This window comes from Diabrotica virgifera, chromosome 1 (genome assembly GCF_917563875.1).
Source record: "Diabrotica virgifera virgifera chromosome 1, PGI_DIABVI_V3a".
Classification (NCBI taxonomy): Eukaryota; Metazoa; Arthropoda; class Insecta; order Coleoptera; family Chrysomelidae; genus Diabrotica; species Diabrotica virgifera.
Window position 1 is genome coordinate 175,341,591 of NC_065443.1, and position 18,630 is coordinate 175,360,220.

At 32.3% G+C, this 18,630-nt stretch overlaps 1 protein-coding gene across 1 annotated transcript in view; it reads left to right on the forward strand.

Annotated features, from left to right (window-relative positions):
• The window catches only part of LOC114337914 (probable cationic amino acid transporter), a 1,427,575-nt gene that overhangs the window by 667,626 nt on the left and 741,319 nt on the right, over positions 1-18,630 (forward strand). Inside the window, exon 3 of the mRNA XM_050641785.1 lies at positions 13,970-14,123. Coding sequence (XP_050497742.1) covers positions 13,970-14,123 — 154 coding nt within the window. The remainder of the gene's footprint in view (positions 1-13,969; positions 14,124-18,630) is intronic.

The window sequence follows — 18,630 nt, forward strand, 5'->3', positions numbered from 1 at the left end:
TATTTTAGAATTACTTATATATCTATGTAATATTGATATTATTTATAATTTAAACAACATATAATATATATATTAAAGTCAGAATTTGGTATTAGTTTTGAGAGTAAACTATAAGACATATAAACATGTAAGACCAAATACTTGCGACGTCGGGATAGTATCACTAGGTTTTTTCCTGCTTTCCCTCTAGTCTGTTATAGTTAGACCCAAACCCAGACATCCACAGTAAAAGTTATCCTCCAACACCAAATTGTTGGGAGAAATCTGCAAATTCATAGTTTTTTAAGTTTTTCGTCAATATTTCTAAAACTAAGCGGTTTAGCATGAACAACCCTCTACACAAAATTGTTCTACATTAAATTTGAAATAAAAAAGGCCCTATGCATAACCCTTCTAAAATGAACAGTTCCAAAGTAACGGAGGTAGTATAGTATAATTGGTCCAAAAAAAGCCTAACCCAGACATCCAAAGTAAAAGTTTTCCTTCAACACCAAATTGTTCTATATGGTCCTAATATTGTTCAGTAAAAAATTACATCATTTTGAGCGTCCGGTTTGGGGGGGAGATGGGGGAGAAGTCGGTAAATTAGTAGTTTTTTTTTTAAGTTTTTCGTCAAGATTTCTAAAACTATGCTTTAGCGTAAGGAATGTTCTATAGAAAAATGTTCTACATAAAATTTAAAACAAAAAAGGTTCCATACATAATTGTTATAAAATCAACGGTTCCAGAGTTACGGAGGGTGAAAATTGTAGGTTTTCGATACTTTTTATATTTACCGATTTCTCCCCCCTCTCCCCCCAAACCCGACGCTCAAAATGGTGTGACTTTTTTCTGAACATTATGTGGACTATATAGATATATAACACCTGATTTGGGCGTCGAAACGTTAATAAAATTATTTTTTCAATTTAATTGTGGCTTATTTCCCGTCTAAATGGTTAATTATACCTAATACATTGTAATAAAAAAAGGCCAGACACAGTTCGGACCACAATTTTAGTTATTAACAAATAAGGGTAAAAAATGGCAGTGTATTCCTTTAAATCGCTGCAGATAAAAATAGGGTAATTAAATATTTTATTCAGAGCATTCTGCAAATGACAGTTTTTGAATTTTGGTCTGATCGTCTGTTAATTCGGTGATTGCAAAAAAAGACTAAATTTTTGAAGATCAAAAATTTTCTATAACTTTTGCGAAAGTGAACTTAAGACTTTAATGTACAAAAAATTTCAAGACGATTCGTCAATTACATAGTTTAAATTTTATTCAATTGCTTTTTTGCAATGTTCTTGTTTAGAAAATAATGATAATATAGCAATTATGTGGAAAGCATATGAAAGAATACTTATATTTTTAGCGTATTTAAAAAATCAATAAAAAGTCATTTTTAACATTCCGAAAACATTTTACTAAAGTAGAGTTATTTTTGGCTTATAAATAATTTGAAGAACTTTGTTAATATTGACTTCATACTAAATCTACTTTGGTATTTGAAAAGTTGGTATTTTTACACGAATTAAAAAAAAAGTCGGTCAAAGTAAGGCCGTCCGCATATGGGTCGATCGAAGACAAGTCTCGAAGTTCGCGCGAGTCTTGTACAAACCCTGCGGCACAAGCGATTGCTCTCCGCACACAAGTCGATTCAGTTTGCTCACATCTTCCAACCACGAAGAACAAATTTTTTATATATCAACCAAAACGACTATTTCGATCTGTAAAAACTACGGTATTGTTACATTTTTAGTATAATTTGTATACAATGAGCATTATACAATTGAGAGTATTTTTCTCCTTCCCCAACGAATTTTATAATAAACCCTAGAAACAAAAGTTCAATGTTTTGAGAATTTTATATTACAAAAAAATATATTTCCACAAAACTACTAGCACTACAATCAACGAACATAATATTCACCGATCTTAAAAAAACTAAAATTTAATTTAACGCAAAAATCAACAACAAACGAAAGAAACAAATAAAATAAATTTCCTTCCATGACTGGAAACGTGCGTCTCACTCGAACTTTCTCGTGCGCTACCGATCGCTAGAGACGAGGAGATTTGCAATCCTAAGCACACCTTCACCTCAACCATCTTCAAGCTCACCTCCGTCTACGGAGCTCAATGCCACAACGAAGGAATTTCAGTGGCGGGAAGAGATCTACGCGACTGGAATCGAGTCGACTACTTCGAGCGTCTATCCATGTGCGGACGACATTATCCACTCTTTTATGTAATTCACAGCTGCTTCTTTCTCCTGTCATAAACATTGATTGTTACCATACCCCTCCGATCCGGCTTGACCGATTTTTATGAAATTTTACACATATATCCTGTAGGACTGATAACAAGTGCTAATCTATTTTTCATACCCATAAGTGATAAAGAATAAGGGAGTTGCCCCCCTGACCTTTTTATTTTTTTGGACAAAATTGTCCACCTTAATTTTATGTGATATAGCATTAAAAAATACATTCAACCATTAATTTTCACCTTTCTATTGCCAACTCTCTTTTTATAGCGGTCTATATATTTATATATTATATATAAATTTCTCCTGTCACGACGTTAGTTGCCATACTCATCCGCAACGGCTTGACCGATTTTTATGAATCAAAGATTATTCAAATTTTTACACATAAACTATATACCTTGAACTTCAAAATAACGCTAGCTAAGTTGCTTAATAATTGTTATAAACAAAGTAGCTGTGAATTAAATAAAAAAGGGGCTAACTTTGATTTTAAATTTTTTTGTGATTATTTCATTCATAGGAGATTCTGACCAATAGAAACTACAGAAATAAAAATTAAAGTGATAATTTTTGATAATATCCCGTCGTCAAGTATAATACGTCAGATGCCCTTCGTTTCTACGAAAAAATACATTCAGTGACATTAATGACAATTAATGTTTTAAAAATTATAAAAGTGATGACTTCCAACCGTCAAATACATATTTAAAACAACTGTGTATTTATTTGTACTAATTTGTACTTACATAAATAAATAATAATAAAATTTTTGTTTTGAACAGTTTTATTCATGAAATAATCGCAGCGAATTGCACTCGATCTCTAAAATTATTATCGAATTTTTGCCCTCGTGACACCTTAATATAATTTAACTCCCCTTCGGGTCGTGAAATTAAAACTGTCAAACTGTCACTCGGAAAAAATTCGATAATTTTGGAGCTCTTATGCAATTACTACTGATAATTTGTGTAGAAATATCAGCTTTACAAACAACAAAGTAGATTTAGTGTACTGTTAATATTAAAAAGTTATTAAATTTTGCAAAATGTTTTTGGAATAGTAAAAATAACATTTGTTAATATTTTATTAAATATACTGAAAATGTAGGTCGTTTTCTTTCATGTGGTACCCAAAAAATCTTATCGCTATGTCGTTATCATTTTCTGAGCAATAACATTGCAAACAAAGCTCTGTGGGATAAACAAATTGAATAAAATTTAAACTAGCTGATGAATCGTCTTAAAAAATTTTGTGAATTATATGTGTTACCGTAAAAACCCTATTTCAGTTAAAACCCGAATTTACTAGGAAAAACTAGTTTTAACTATGAGCTTTAGACAATTCTAGTTTTAACTAGTAAAAACTAGAACTATCAAATGTTTTCAGTTAATTCTAGTTGAGATTAAACATATTTCAATCAAAACTAGTTTTTACTAAACTTTTCAGTAATTTCCAGATTCAACTCTGTAAGTAATTTGCTACCCCGGTTGTTTGCAAAAACTTTCGCTAAAACGTAAAATACTTTATATTATAAATACGTAAAATACTGGACAAGAATGTTAACGTAAAAAACGCAAGTCCTTTTGACCACGTTGTTGTGTTATTTTCTTGCCTCCAGGCTACTAACATTTTCTCGATGTCTTGGTTAGCTCGTTCGACTGAACCTTGACTCTGGATGTGCCTTGGTTTTTCATGAACTAACTTTGTATTACATTACAGTGGAACCTCGATAAGTCGGATTAATCCGGACCGCGGCCGATCCGGGTTATCGAAAATCCGGGTTAGCCGGAGAATATGTTAAAAATTAATAAAATATATATACCTAAATAATAAACAAATTCACATTATAATTGCAAAAACATGAAATACGTATGCACAGTACATCTAAATTACGTACAGTTGTATACTTACAGTACCTATTGTTTATTTCTTGGTAAAAAACTCAGTCAAAGTGAAAAATGTTTATTTTGTCTGATGAAAATCGGTCCGAGTTAGCCGGACTTCCGGGTTATCGGAGGCCGACTTATCGGGGTTCCACTTTACTTCATTTATAACTGCATTACCGAACTCTCGGCCATTATCGGAATGTAAAATGCATGCAATATATCCGTTAATTGATATGCAACTTCTTCCGCCTTCTTACTTTGTATCTCAATCTTTGTATCTCGCCTATACTCAACAAAACAAAGTACCCCGCACAAACCTTATGGAAATTAGGTCCCAGTGGATTTAGTTCATAGTTTGGGAAAATACTCTTTGAAGCATTCTGATAAAAAGTTCTCATGGGCACATCTCGATCATATTGAGGATTTTCAAGATATAGAGGCACAAACTCGAAAAATTATAAGATTTACTGAGTATTTCATTCCCTGAGTTACTGGTTATCTGACAACATGTAGAAGTTTGGATCAAACAAAAGTACTAGTAGTCTAGGATTTTTTCCTGGCTATCCAATGGCGACCTTTACTTTGACCTTGACCTTCAACGGGCGTCATCTACTAGAGTTTCGAGAGTTTTCGGCATTAAATTGATATAAACAGATTACTCATGGGCTTTTATGGGATCGCTAAACACGAATATGCCATCAGAATTAACCTCCGGAGGATGTGGTGACCAGGGCCACTGCAAGGGATGTCGTCTTCTAGAGTTTCTAGAGTAACATAAATATGGACTATTTGACGCAACTATTCATGCAATATCAAAGTCTTATGTTCATTTTCGCAAAAGTTATAACAAATTTTTGATTTTCGAAATTTTTAAAGATGAATACTCTAAATAAGATATTTCGTTACCTTACTTTTACCTATAGGGATTTAAACCAAAAAATTGTTATTTTTGACCGTTATTGACTAAAATTGAAAAAATGACTAAAATTCTTCGTCCGAACTGTGACAGGCATTTTTGTATTTATAATGTATTAGGTATATAATACCCAAAAAAACCTATTTGCAACCTAGCTGGTCAAGTGTACAGAACATGGTATATTTTTGGCTTATTTCCCTGGAGTATAAGGACTAAAAGTGAAAACTCTTAATGATAAAATGTCAAGAATTCCGAGTTTATGCATGAGCTGTTGCTATGTATACCTATTTTAATTTTTATTGGCAAAATCTTTCACTTCAACAAACTTTAATTACCGAGTAAAATTTAAAATTAGCGCTAGAATATTCCAGCGTGTCCAATGGAAATTAACTAAATCAGTTTTAACACCCAAAAATGTCAGTAATAAGTAATCCGCTCCTTCTACGTTTCAACCGGAATTGGGATACACGTGAGCATACTTGACTCCTTTATAGTCAAATTTTTCAAATAATCTCTTAAGAATTTTATGTATAGTGGGTACTTGTTTTTATAGTAGGGGAGGAAAGTATGCTAAATTTGCAGTCACTCGAGCGTTATGGGGACCTATTGGGTTGTGAAGAGTGGGTCCTAAAACCAAAATAAGTTAAGTAAAATTTTCCAGAAAATGGGGGAAATTCCATTTTTTAATTTAATTTTCCATTTCCAACAATCGTTGTTTCCGATTATAGCGCCATCTACCCATAATTCGTTAAAATGTCTCGAATAAAAGTTACTAATTTTTACGTAACGAATCCAAATCTGCAATAAAAATGGGGGCTCCCATTTAAGATTTTAAAGTAACTCCTAACCCCACCTCCGTGGGGGTTGTGTTTGGTGCTATTGGATAGATTTTTCAAAAATACTGAATAAGTGTTTTTTTTTTCAGTTTTTCGATCTGATGTACATTTCGTGTAATATCGCGGGATTCGTATTTAAATTTTTAAATTTACCCCTAACTCCTCTCAGTGGGAAGTCGCGTTTGGTATCATTCGATAGATTTTTGAAGAATATTGAGCATGTATCTTTTGGTTTTTCGATCTGTCGTTCATTTCGCAAAATATTCGCTTTTTTCTTGTGAAGCTTTGTGACTCACCCATTTCCTTACGCCCCGCTCAAATCGTCTATAATCGATAACTTACTTTATCTTATTCTGACGATTTAGAATTTTTTTAAGGATAGATTTTTTTTCGGCCTTCCCTTAACGAACTCCCCTGTATTGAGAGCTAATATATGGTAGAGGTATATTTACAGGGTACAAGGTTTCTCCCATGTGCTAATCTGACGCGCTCGAGTAACTGCAAGAATCCCCGCTTGGGCTCCCTTACCATCATCATCATCATCATCACTATCATCATCATTTGGCTCTACTGTGTGAGTCTACAACTCTATGTGAGTCTTGGCGGCGTTTATTAAATTTTCCTCCATTGTTGTCGGTTCTGGCTACTGCGTCCTTCCATCTTTTTCTTGGGCGACCAACTGACCTTTTACCTTCAGGCCTTTCCCAGAATGTGACGTTCAGAAGTCTTTTGTCACGCGATCTTAGCACGTGGGCCGCCCATCTTATTCGATTTGCTTTAATGTAGCGTACTATGTTTCATCTCCATATACTGTCTGGAGTTCATGATTTTGTCTTCTTATCCATGCTCCCCTACCATTAGTTATAATAAAAATATAACTTTTCATTTATAATATAATAAAATTCGTAAGAGATTTGTTGAAAAATTTTACTATAAAAGTGGCAAAGAAAGTATGCTTACGTCTATTCCTATTCCGGTCGGAATGTAAATGGGCCCAAAATTGGTTCTTTTGAAAATCAAAAATATATTATGTGCCCAAATAAAATTGGGCACAAAATGCTAGGGAATGAAACGTAGGAAGATTTAACAGTGGTTTATTCCAGTAAAATGGGAAATCAAAGACTAACAGGCCAAACAAATGAAAACAAAAATCATCCAACAAAAATTAAAAATAAAAATCTATAAGATAAAGAATTTCAAGGACAAATTAAACATTTCTATATCTGGAATTAGCACTTCTTGCCCTAATGACGCCCCTCATTCTCTGTGGAAAGCTTCTTATCAGAGACCATATGTACTCAAAATTAAAGTTTTCCCATTCTACTGCTAAAACATTTCCCAGTTTATCAAGGTAATATGGGGTGACGATACGGGATCGTATGAGTCTTTCTAGGTAGTCCCAAACATGCTCAATTGGGTTTAGATATGAGCTGACTGTTGGACAATCAATCAATCAAATCAAACTTGATTACCAACCTGTTGAAGATATTGAGTTGTTATTCTAGCAACGTGCAGATTGGAACAAGGATATAATAGGACACAAGAAAATGTCTTGGCTCCGAAAGGGATTAACGAAATTCTATCGCTGATACACATTTCAAGAAACAGAGAGTTAATGGAAAATGTGATCGCTAAAATCCATTAGTGAATTTGAATTTGGAGAAGAGAAGAATTGGAACAAAAGGCATTATGTTTTCTTCAAGAACCTCTCTAAAATTTTGTAACATTTCAATGTTTTTTACCCATAACATTTTGGTGGCTCACGCATGCATGCTATTATAGGTATGACCTCTGACAATTCTTAACCTTAGTCAACTTTTTACAACATTTTCCTTTATTAATTAGGTTATACTTATTATTTTTGGGGTTTTTAACACTGATGATGGATTTATTTGTTAATCCGGAAACATTTTGTTAATGTGATGTAACCCTTTTAAATATACCTTTTACAAAGGATCCAGTAATTATTTTTGTGGAGGAGATTCCTAAAGACAATTGACCACTCGGACGTCCCAGAATGCGATGGAGAGATACCATCCAAGCAGATCTCCGAAAAATGAACATCCCATTTGTCCCTAGGTTGATGGAAGACCGAACAAATTGGAATAAAGTTGTACAGTTAGCCAGGACCCACCCAGGGTTGTAGCGCTACGTGATGATGATGAATTATTTTTGTGATTTATGGTATACAGCCAGCTACAGGAATTTTATTTTCCTCGTGGATTTTTTTAACCTCTTTTATATACCGATCAGCTGTCAGGGACGCCCCTAGGAAACACAGTTAATTTTGTGTGACCTGCACAGCAGATGTCTCCCCATATCATAATCGAGCCACCTCCAAAATGCCTGACTGCTCTTATGTTGCACTGAGCAAATCGCTCAGACGCGGCACATCTGTAAACTGGAATAAGTCTGTCGGATCCACAAACAGCAAATCTTGACTCATCAATGAAAAGAATATTCTCGTACGAACCTTAAGGTGGTTTGCGCAAAGTCTTGGCCAATGATATTTAAATGCATTAATTTTTTTAATCCTGAGAGAATTAATAGATACATATGCATTTTTGAAAAATTTAAACGCAGAATGAAAGATTACATTAATACTGAGGGCCAAATGTCTCTGAAAACTTCTATAATATAATAATTTACAAGGGTGAAAAAAGAGACAATGTAGTGTCATTTTTAATTTCAAATACTTTATTCAAAAAAAGTTTATTTATTCTAAGGGACTTTTAGACCACGGTAATAATGTAGTTTTTCATTCTCCGTTTAAATTTTTCAAAAATATTTATTAGTTTTCTCAAGGTTCTAAAAAAATTAATGCATTTAAATAGCATTGGACCAAGATTTTGCGGTTGATAACGGTAATCTGCGGGATTCGTGCACCTGGGGCTAGGGATGATGGTTTTTGACAAAACACCGGTTTTCGGTTATACCGGTTTTTTTCTTACGGTTTAACCTGGCGGTTATAACCGGCCAAAAAAAAACGGTTTTTCCAAAAACCGGTTTTTGGTTTTTTAATCCAATAGGTTACAATGTTACATTTACAATGCACTTTAGTTTGCGATACTCCACTCGACTCGATACTCGATATCAATAATATCAAAATTAGTACTATCGAAAGAACATCAATATCAATATAAATAAAACACAATTTTTAAAAACCATGTTATTCTATTACTTATTATATTTATTTATTATTTTATTATTATTATATATTTATTGATTATTATTAAATATAATATAGCGTAAGATTAATATATACATATTGCAATAATATACAATTTAAATGAACCATTTCAACTTATACAAAATTTCCCAGACTCTTTCAAATGGGATTTAAAAAAAATAATATCAACATAAATGTTTTACTTAAAAATAAATTGGATAATGCAATTTATCTTTTATTTTTACTACCATCAAAAAAAAATTTATCATGTATTTTTTTAACACGTTTTTATATTTTTGTATAATAGGTACATTTTAACTCATTTAATACTTCCTGTATGGGTGTATCATTTTGAAAACGTAGGGAAATCCTTGGAGATTCGTATTCGTAATCGGTAATTCGATATTTATAGTCAGACATTATTTTTGGTAATCAGAAAAAGTCATTCACCCACTTTCAATGTCAAGAGTCAAGTGTGAAAAATAGATGATGTTTGCGTCTAATTCACCAGATCACTTCTTATGTAAATATTATGATTACAAATACGTTTTCAACGAATATATTATAATAAAACTAAATTGTTCCTGGCTGATGTGAGTTTGCACTTTCAGTTTGCTTCTGTATTTATAAAATTAAATTTGAATTATGGTTTTGTTTGGAATAATTACTTGAGAATAATAATTATGATTGGGATCCAAAATAATACCTAACCTAATCCTAATCACCGTAAAAACCTAATAACCGGTTTTTACTTTAAAAAGAAAAAACCGGTTATAACCGGCACAAAAAAACAACCGGTAAAACCGGTTATTGCGAAGTAAAAAAACCGGTTTTCGGTTAAAACCGGCAGGTTTTTCCCATCCCTACCTGGGACGTCCTAGAACTGGTCTTTTTGTGTATCCTCCCGTTTCTCTATACCTTCTTAAAGCTCTTAAAATGCTGGATCGGTGAATTTTTAATAAAATTAGCAATATATTACTGCGATCGTCCATCTACAATTAAAGCTACGATTTGCGCTGCTTGCTCTGACATTAAATTACTCATTATTTTGTAATAATGGACCTCCCAATGAATGTGGAGATGAAATTCTCGAACACAAATGTCTTGTCAACGTCTGTCTTGTCTGTCTTGTCAACTTTTTTTTTTATTTTTTGGGAACAATACCCTCCTATTATGAGTTTATAATATCCAGTAATCCAAAATTATTTTCATTATAGTGGGCTCTGAAGGACAGAGATGGCTATACAGTGTACGTCAACTTTGACTATCTTCAGATATACTTGTCAGTTTACGTCAATGGCTTTTGGAGATTAGATATAGATAATTATTATTTAAGTTATAAATAAATTACATGAAGCTTTTAATTATTGTCTTAATAAAGTAACCAATATTTTTTTTCGATTTGACGAACAATTTAATAACTGATGACTGATGACGTATAGTAAAGTGTTTTGAATCTTCAACAATAGATGGAAGAGTATATTTATTATTAGGTACTTCCGTTTACGGGTAGGCCGTACACTCGTACAAACTTTTAAAGTTGTAAATAAATTACTGCTCTCAAATATACTCAAATTGTATTTTTAAAAATCTTATTTATTTTACATACCTAACAATTAAATTCACTTTCAAATTTCATTTAAGTATATTTTATTAATACCTAATTTAAAATGTAGTTTGACATTGACAGAATGCCAAATTCAAATGTAAATAACCTTTGCTTTGCTTAAAAAATTCAGATTAAAACAAGAAATACGTAATTTTTTGCTTGGATAGCTTTGATACAAATAATTGTGGATCGCTGGTTAGTATATTGCCAATCCGGAATAAGAATACCGTCACGGCAAATTTTACCAATTCCTGTTTATTGCGTAACTAACTTCTAAATTACTGTATACAGATGATACAAAAGCGACAGAACTGTAACTATGTGCTGAGGTACCACATGGTAGTTGCGTCGTTATTGAAATACGCACCATTTTAGACATTGTTTCAGATGAAGCATGACGCAACTGTAAATAGGGTTGAAAATGGGGGGACTAAATTAAGATACCTAATGAAATTCGGACAAATAAGGATGAAAATAAGAGCCATTGCTGTAGTAATAAAGAGCATAATAAAAAATATTTAAAAATAATTTTTTTTGTACAGAAAAATTTTCAGATCAAGAATGACGTAACTGTAGAGAGGGTTAAAAATGGGGGGATTAAATTGAGATAATGAAATTCGAACCAATGGGGATAAAACTAAAAGCCATAATTGTAAGAATAAACGCCATACCGATGCTTCGGACGGTTACTCATTATTTAATCACTATTTTAAATATTTAAAATTTTTAGATGAAGAATGACGCAACTGCAAAAAGTGTTGAAATGGGGTGATTAAACTAAGATAAGGAATTTCGAACCATTAGGGATAAAAATAAAAGCCATCATTGTAACAATAAACGCCATACCGATGCTCCTGGACGATTATCCCTCATTTAATCCCTATTTTAAATATTTAAAAATCGTTTTTTTGCTCTCCTGAGAAATTTGGCTTTTTACAGTTACGTCATTCTTATTCCAGACAGGAGATATTATGCAACGAGTATTTAATGATGGTCATTATGAAGCGAGTATGACGGACACGGAACGAGTCGCCTGGCGGCGAGTTTCGTATAGAGTACGAGCACAGTATAAAGAGGGACAGTAAAACCTCTTCTATGTCGGCACTTTGATCTCAAGTAATCTCTTATATCTCCCTGCCGAGATCTTAAATCTCAAGATCTCGGCAAGTAATACCGGCAGTACGTAATTAGCAATTCACCAGTGGTGGATGCGAGTTTTCCATGTTAAAAGCCGTACGTTTCTACGTGACTAGCAGTGCAAGAGTGGTGGTCTAGCGACTGGGAACCTTGCGCGGTCGCCATGCGCGTTGAAAGATTTTACTTCCAATTTTTCGGAGAGTAGTTCTACTGTCCCTCTTTATACTGTGGTACAAGCTTCATACTGATAATTAAATGCAAGTTGTATACAAGATTTTGCTATGAGCATTCACAACTAAAAATAAATTTAAAATTATTAATTTTGCAACTCAAACCATACCTACGGTAAAAATAATTATTTTGTTGACACATTTATATTGTTAATATTACATTATTAAAACAAATTTGAGGATAAATAATTTTTAACATCCCTATCGTCTTCAGAGATTTTATTAAAAAGATATAATTTTTAAATTATTCAGTTTGATACATATACAGGGTGAGGCAAATAAAGGGCCTATTAGAAATATCTTGAGAACTAAAGGCAACATAATCATGAAAATTGGAATAAAGGGGTTTTGAAGGATGATCAATTAAATGAAAATATTTTCATCTCTTTGCAACTTCCGGTTATACCGGAAGTTGCTTATAACTTCGTTTTTTTAAATGGGACACCCTGTATATTTTTACATTTTTGCATTCTCTTCGATGTCTTCTTTCTTAAAATATGAGATTTTGTAATATTATACAGGGTATTTTAAAAGATAATTACGTTTATTTATTAATTTCGTAGCAACATTCACACCCTGTAGAATTGTAGTAGTTTGACATCTAAAACTCTACTTACGTTCAAATGATTTTTATTATACTCTACTATTGTTAAGAATCATTAGTATAGCTAAATTTTTAATTTTAGTATACAGGGTTGGTCGAAACTCGGAATGAGTATTTTCTGAGTTTTCTTAAATGGAACACCCTATATTTTAGTATTGTAATGAAATGATATTTTATGGTACTTTTTTATTTCTTAAGCATTCCCTATACCTAACTGCTTTAATTTGTGCTTAATTGTTAATCGCACGAACAATCTTAACTACGTAGGTATTTTGATAGCTAAACCATTATTGGTAATTTTAAGGATCAGTCTGGATTAATATGTATTTATTTCTGAAAAATTATTTGGGATTGAGTATTTTCACGGCCAACCTAATAAAATTTTACGTATTTTTTGTTGCAATTAATGTTTAGCTTGAATCACCAATAACTCACAAATTAAAGCAGTTAAGTATAGGGAATGCTTAAGAAATAAAAAAGTACTATAAAATATCATTTCATTACAAAACAAAAATACAGGGTGTTCCATTTAATAAACCCCAGAAAATACTCACTCCGAGTTTCGACAAACCCTGTACACTAAAATTTAAAATTTAGCTATACTAACGATTCTTAACAAGAGTAGACTATATTAAAAATCATTTGAATGCAAGTAGAGTTTTAGATGTCAAACTACTACAATTCTACAGGGTGTGAATATTGCTACGAAATTAATAAAAAAACGTAATTATCTTTTAAAATGCCCTGTATAATATTACAAAACCTCATATTTTAAGAAAGAAGACATCGAAGAGAATCCAAAAATGTAAAAATATACAGGGTGTCCCATTAAAAAAAACGAAGTTATAATAACCGGAATTTGCAAAGAGATGAAAATATTTTCATTAAATAGATCATCCTTCAAAACCCCTTTATTCCAATTTTCATGATTCTATTGCCTTTTGTTCTCGAGATATTTCTAATAGGCCAGTTATCTGCCTCACCCTATATTGAGAACTGTCAAAGGGTATGTATTTGCTCGCCTTTGGTCATTGCGCGTGTACCACCTTCGTCGCAAATGCCATATCGCGATTCTATTGGTTAAAAATCTGTATCGTAATGAAAATCTGTATCATAATGAAGCTTGTTATGATACAGTTAGTGAAATCATAATTAATATATTAAAGTATGATAATAGAAAAAAACCTAATAGAGATCATAGACGAGTATTAGAACATTCTGCTAAAAATTAATAAAGATTACTGTTTTTTTTTTGTTTAAAAAATTATTCGATACTTTTTGTCATTAGTGTATATTAAAGAGTGAAATATTTTCTTGTTTTTTTTTAGAAATGCCTTACAACGCTAGATCTAACGTCTCTAGGCGTTGGAAGCTGTGTGGGGACAGGAATGTATTTAGTTGCGGGGATGGTGGCTAAGAATGTCGCTGGACCTGGTGTGGTTTTTAGTTTTATCATTGCAGCCGTTGCTAGCATATTTTCCGGTAAGTAACATACTTTAAAATATGTATTTTTATTCTTATTTAATTTGGTACAACCTTCCTTTTTTAAGACAGGAAAATCTTTAAAGAATTAATAGTGAAATTTGTGCGTCCCATAAAAGTTGTTTGGGGGTTCTATTCCTTTAACGCTCCAAATATTTGTGTACGTTTCAATTAAACTATTATTGTGATACCATTAGTTAAACACAATGTACTTAAAACTGTTTTACCTCTTAGTTCGTTTTCGATAAGCCAGTGTTCATAGAAATATTTTGAACACTTGAAAAATCCACCACATATTTGAAAATGGTTAGGTAAAATTAAAGAGACCTGGTAAGTAATTTATTTTATGAAAATAATATTCTATAATATTACCCATTTACAAAAAATATGTGGTGGATTTTACAAATCGGAACCGAAAACGGAGTTTTTGGTATAAAAATTGGATTCGCCATATTAAATTATATCAAGTGAAAAACAGTTTTAACCACCGACATTCGTTATTAAATCCATTCCCTGCCTATCAAAAAGGATGGAACTCGGCTAGGAGGCATTCTGTTAAACGGCACCTGACTGAAGTAAAGATATCAGTCGCTGTCGCATGAACGGCACCTGACTAAAGCAACCATATCACGCGCTGGCGTGTGATCGGCAGAGGATGGGTTAAGAATTATGTTTATATGGGATTTAGTCACAATTATTGGTTGAATGAAAATTACATTTTTAATTACTAATGTCCCAACGTTTTGATTTCCACTCCGGAAATCGTTCTCAAAAAAAGAAAAAGAAAACAATTTTGAAATTTTGAGAAGATTTTAAAACGTGAGTTTTTATTTTATGCATATCTGTTCAATAAATGAAATTTGTCTCGATCTTATGTGACTAAGATCGAGACACTGAAAATTCTGACTCTGTTTGTGTGTTATTTTGTGTTAATTTGTTTGTTTAATATGTGTCGTAGATGTGATTGCTGTAAAAAATTAAACCTAAATTAAATTAAATTCCATTAACAAATTTTTAAATTCAATAATAATCCTTAAAATTATTTTATTTAATTGAATTAAAATGTAATTTTTGTTCATGGTTGTGGTGCATGTTGCATATTATTTTGTATGAGATATTCAATCGTTTGTTCTTTTAACTTCCTTTTATTTTGCTATTGTTGGTATGTTATTATTTTTGTCTTCTTCTTTTAGTATTGGTAACCAAAGCCTACTGCATTCTGGTGACGGATTCGCTATATATTCTTTTTCGTTTAGTAGAATGAGGACGACTTCTTTGACTTTTCTCTTTTTCATGTCTGTTTCTTTCATGATTAATGATGCATCTTTCCATTGTAATATGTGTCCCTTGTTCCAGGCTTTTTTGCATATCTAGGATTTCTCGGAAGTCTCTCTTCATTATACATATGCGTTACATGCTCGTTTACCGAAAACTTGCATTTTCTCCCACATAGAAACTCGTGTATTCACAAGGTATTTTGTATAGACAGTTTTTGGATCTATCTTGTATGTTATTAAGTTTGGCTTTGGACAGTATAGATCTCGGAGTGTTGGTTGTTTCGAACGTTGTTGTGATGTACTTGTTTCCCATGTTTTCAATTTTTCTGATAAGTCCTTTACATGATGTGATATCGTTGTCATCTCTGAATCCCTTCTTGTGTTGTGTTGTTATCTCTGAAGTACTTGTGCTGCATAGTTGTTTTTTTCTTCATTGTTGTGAAAATCCTTATTTATAAATGGCAACGGGTAGTTTTTTTTAACACCTATATTAGCAGGTTTTTCTTTCCTGGAATGCATCATATAGGGATTTGATAATTTCTTTGTTGATGTTTATGTTATGGTTGGAGAGTTTCCAACCACAATTTTTAATCCAACCCAACCTTTCCAATTAAAATTTAAATATTTCTTGATGTGGGTTGGTTTTCTGTATACTTTGGTTGTATCCTGTATCTTATTTTTTGATTAGCACATCGAGAAAAGGAAGTGTATTATTGTTTTCCTGTTCCATGGTGAATTTGATGGATTCTTCTTTATTGTTGATGTCCATCAGAAATTTGTTCATTGACTCTGGTGCATGGGCCCAAATGGCGAACATATAATCTACATATCTCCACCATACCATGGGTTATACCTGGTCCGAAAGATATTTGAGGGGCTCAGAGCAACAGTGGCCTAAGCCACAAATTGAGCATTTTTAGATTAATATAATTAATATATCAATAGAGCAGCAACATTATATTTTCCTATTAAGGTGAAACAGTAGCGATCAACAGGTAGCGAAAACGCGTTCCAAGAATGCGGCTGTAATTTTGAATATTTTTTCGAGATATTTGGCACACGTATTCGTAATATAATAAGGAATGGCGGTACAGAGCCCAATTTGAAAAATATATTAATATGTGGAAATTACTCTGTAATTAAATACAATATTAAGAAAACGAGCCTATACCGCCATTAAGAAGAACAAAAAAATACACTTTCTTCAAATAAACTTTTTTATCCGATGCCTAGATTTTGTGTCATTTTGGAACTACTAATGAAATAAAAAATTTTAGTAATTCCAAAATGACACAAAATCTAGGCATCGGATAAAAAAGTTTATTTGTAGAAAGTGTATTTTTTTGTTCTTCTTAATGGCGGCACAGGCTCGTTTTTTTTAATATTGTATTTAATTACAGAGTAATTTCCACATATTAATATATTTTTCAAATTGGGCTCTGTACCGCCATTCTTTAATATATTACGAATACGTGTGCCAAATATCTCGAAAAAATATTCAAAATTACAGCCGCAATCTTGGAACGCGTTTTTGCTACCTGTCGATCGCTACTGTTTCCTCTTAACAAGGGTCTACACAACCTGCTTCTATATTTGGCTAAATGGCGCTACATAATTTGTAGCGCCATCCCATAAGTGCTATGTAAATACCAATGCAAAGATTGTATTTATCTCAAAACTTCGTTTTTTAATCGATTGTAAATTTTTCGTCTACTCATGTTATTTAATATACTGTTTATTACAGTTATTGGACTTTAGTCCAAGTACAGTTATTATAAGTATTATTGGACTTAAGTCATCAACTTATTTTTTACCTTCTTGCGTGTCACAACTCTCAGATCTTTATCCACTCAGTTGAACTTCTGCTATTAGTCTGTTATAGAAGGTCTTTATAATTTTATTGTATTACTCTTTGTAGTTTCAAACTTTGTACTGTCTATTCTCTCGAATGCCGAGCTTAAGTTCTCCTTTTCTACTTTCCTTGCTTTGATATTTTTAATTATGTGTGCTTATTTATATTTTCATTTGCTTATTTGTTTTTGATAAAAGCGACGTGTCCTTTTCTTGTATTATTTTCTATCATGCCAAGTCTTTTTTGTGTCTGTAAACTTTAAATGTCACCGTAGATAAACATATTATGATCCTGTAATTACCACATTTGCATCCGTCTGCCTTTTTATGTGTCTAGTTTGTCATGCTTTTAAATACAATATTAAAAGCCATTTTTCATTTTCCTCCAACTACTGTACCATTTCTAGTTATATCCCATCAGCGTAATGCAAACGCTTGTTTTGTTCCTTCTATGTTTATGTATCCTTGCGATCCTTGGTCTTCTTTGTCTCTTCTTCCCTATTATATGATATCTGTTAGGTTTAGACTGTTTTAATAAAGTTTATTTGCTTAGTATATTGATATTTTAAGGTGTCAGCTGATTCAGTTTTAAGTTTCTTTGTATTATTCTTTATTGTCCTAATTTCTTTCCTCTTTCCTCTTGATCTTTAAATTTTATTTATTGTTATTATTCTTGAATATAGGAGTCTAAATTTTATTACTTGTTAAATTTTTTTTTAATATTAATTCCACAACTCCTTTGCTCTCTGTATTACTTTTATATCAGAATAAATAGTATATATTATTTGTCTGTTAGTTTTCTCGTACCTTCGTCTTCGTCATTCCCTTTGGTTTTACTTCTGAATTTCACAGCTTTGGTTTATAACCATGAATTTCTTAAGTTTACTCGCTTCTTTTCAGCTTGGTGACATTATAATCTAAAGTTCCACCCAAATCTATGTACTCTATTAACTACGGTAGTTTGATTGGATTGTGTGCCCCTTTTATATTCATTTTCATTGCAAGGTCAGTCTGCTTTTGATATTTGGATTGTGTTTTTAACCCTCCGTTAGCGTACGTTCAGAGTGGACGAGCAAAGAGCAAAGAGCAAAGAGCAAAGAGCAAAGCGGAGAAATCAAACTCATACTGGCAAACGGAGGTGCACAGAGTGCTAGCAAAGAGCAAAGCGGCGAAACCAAACAGGTTTGATTTCTTTGGTCCATGTAGTGAGACCGCTCCCGTCTGAAAAAATTTTTGATTCGGTTTCTTTGTCAATTCCTATTCAAAAATGTCCCCTTTAAACAAATCTGAAGAGCACCGGGCGGAATTTTTGGGCAGAAATTGTTTAAACAATTTTATCTACTCTGTTATGTTACGTGTAAGTTTTTAGTTTGTGAAAA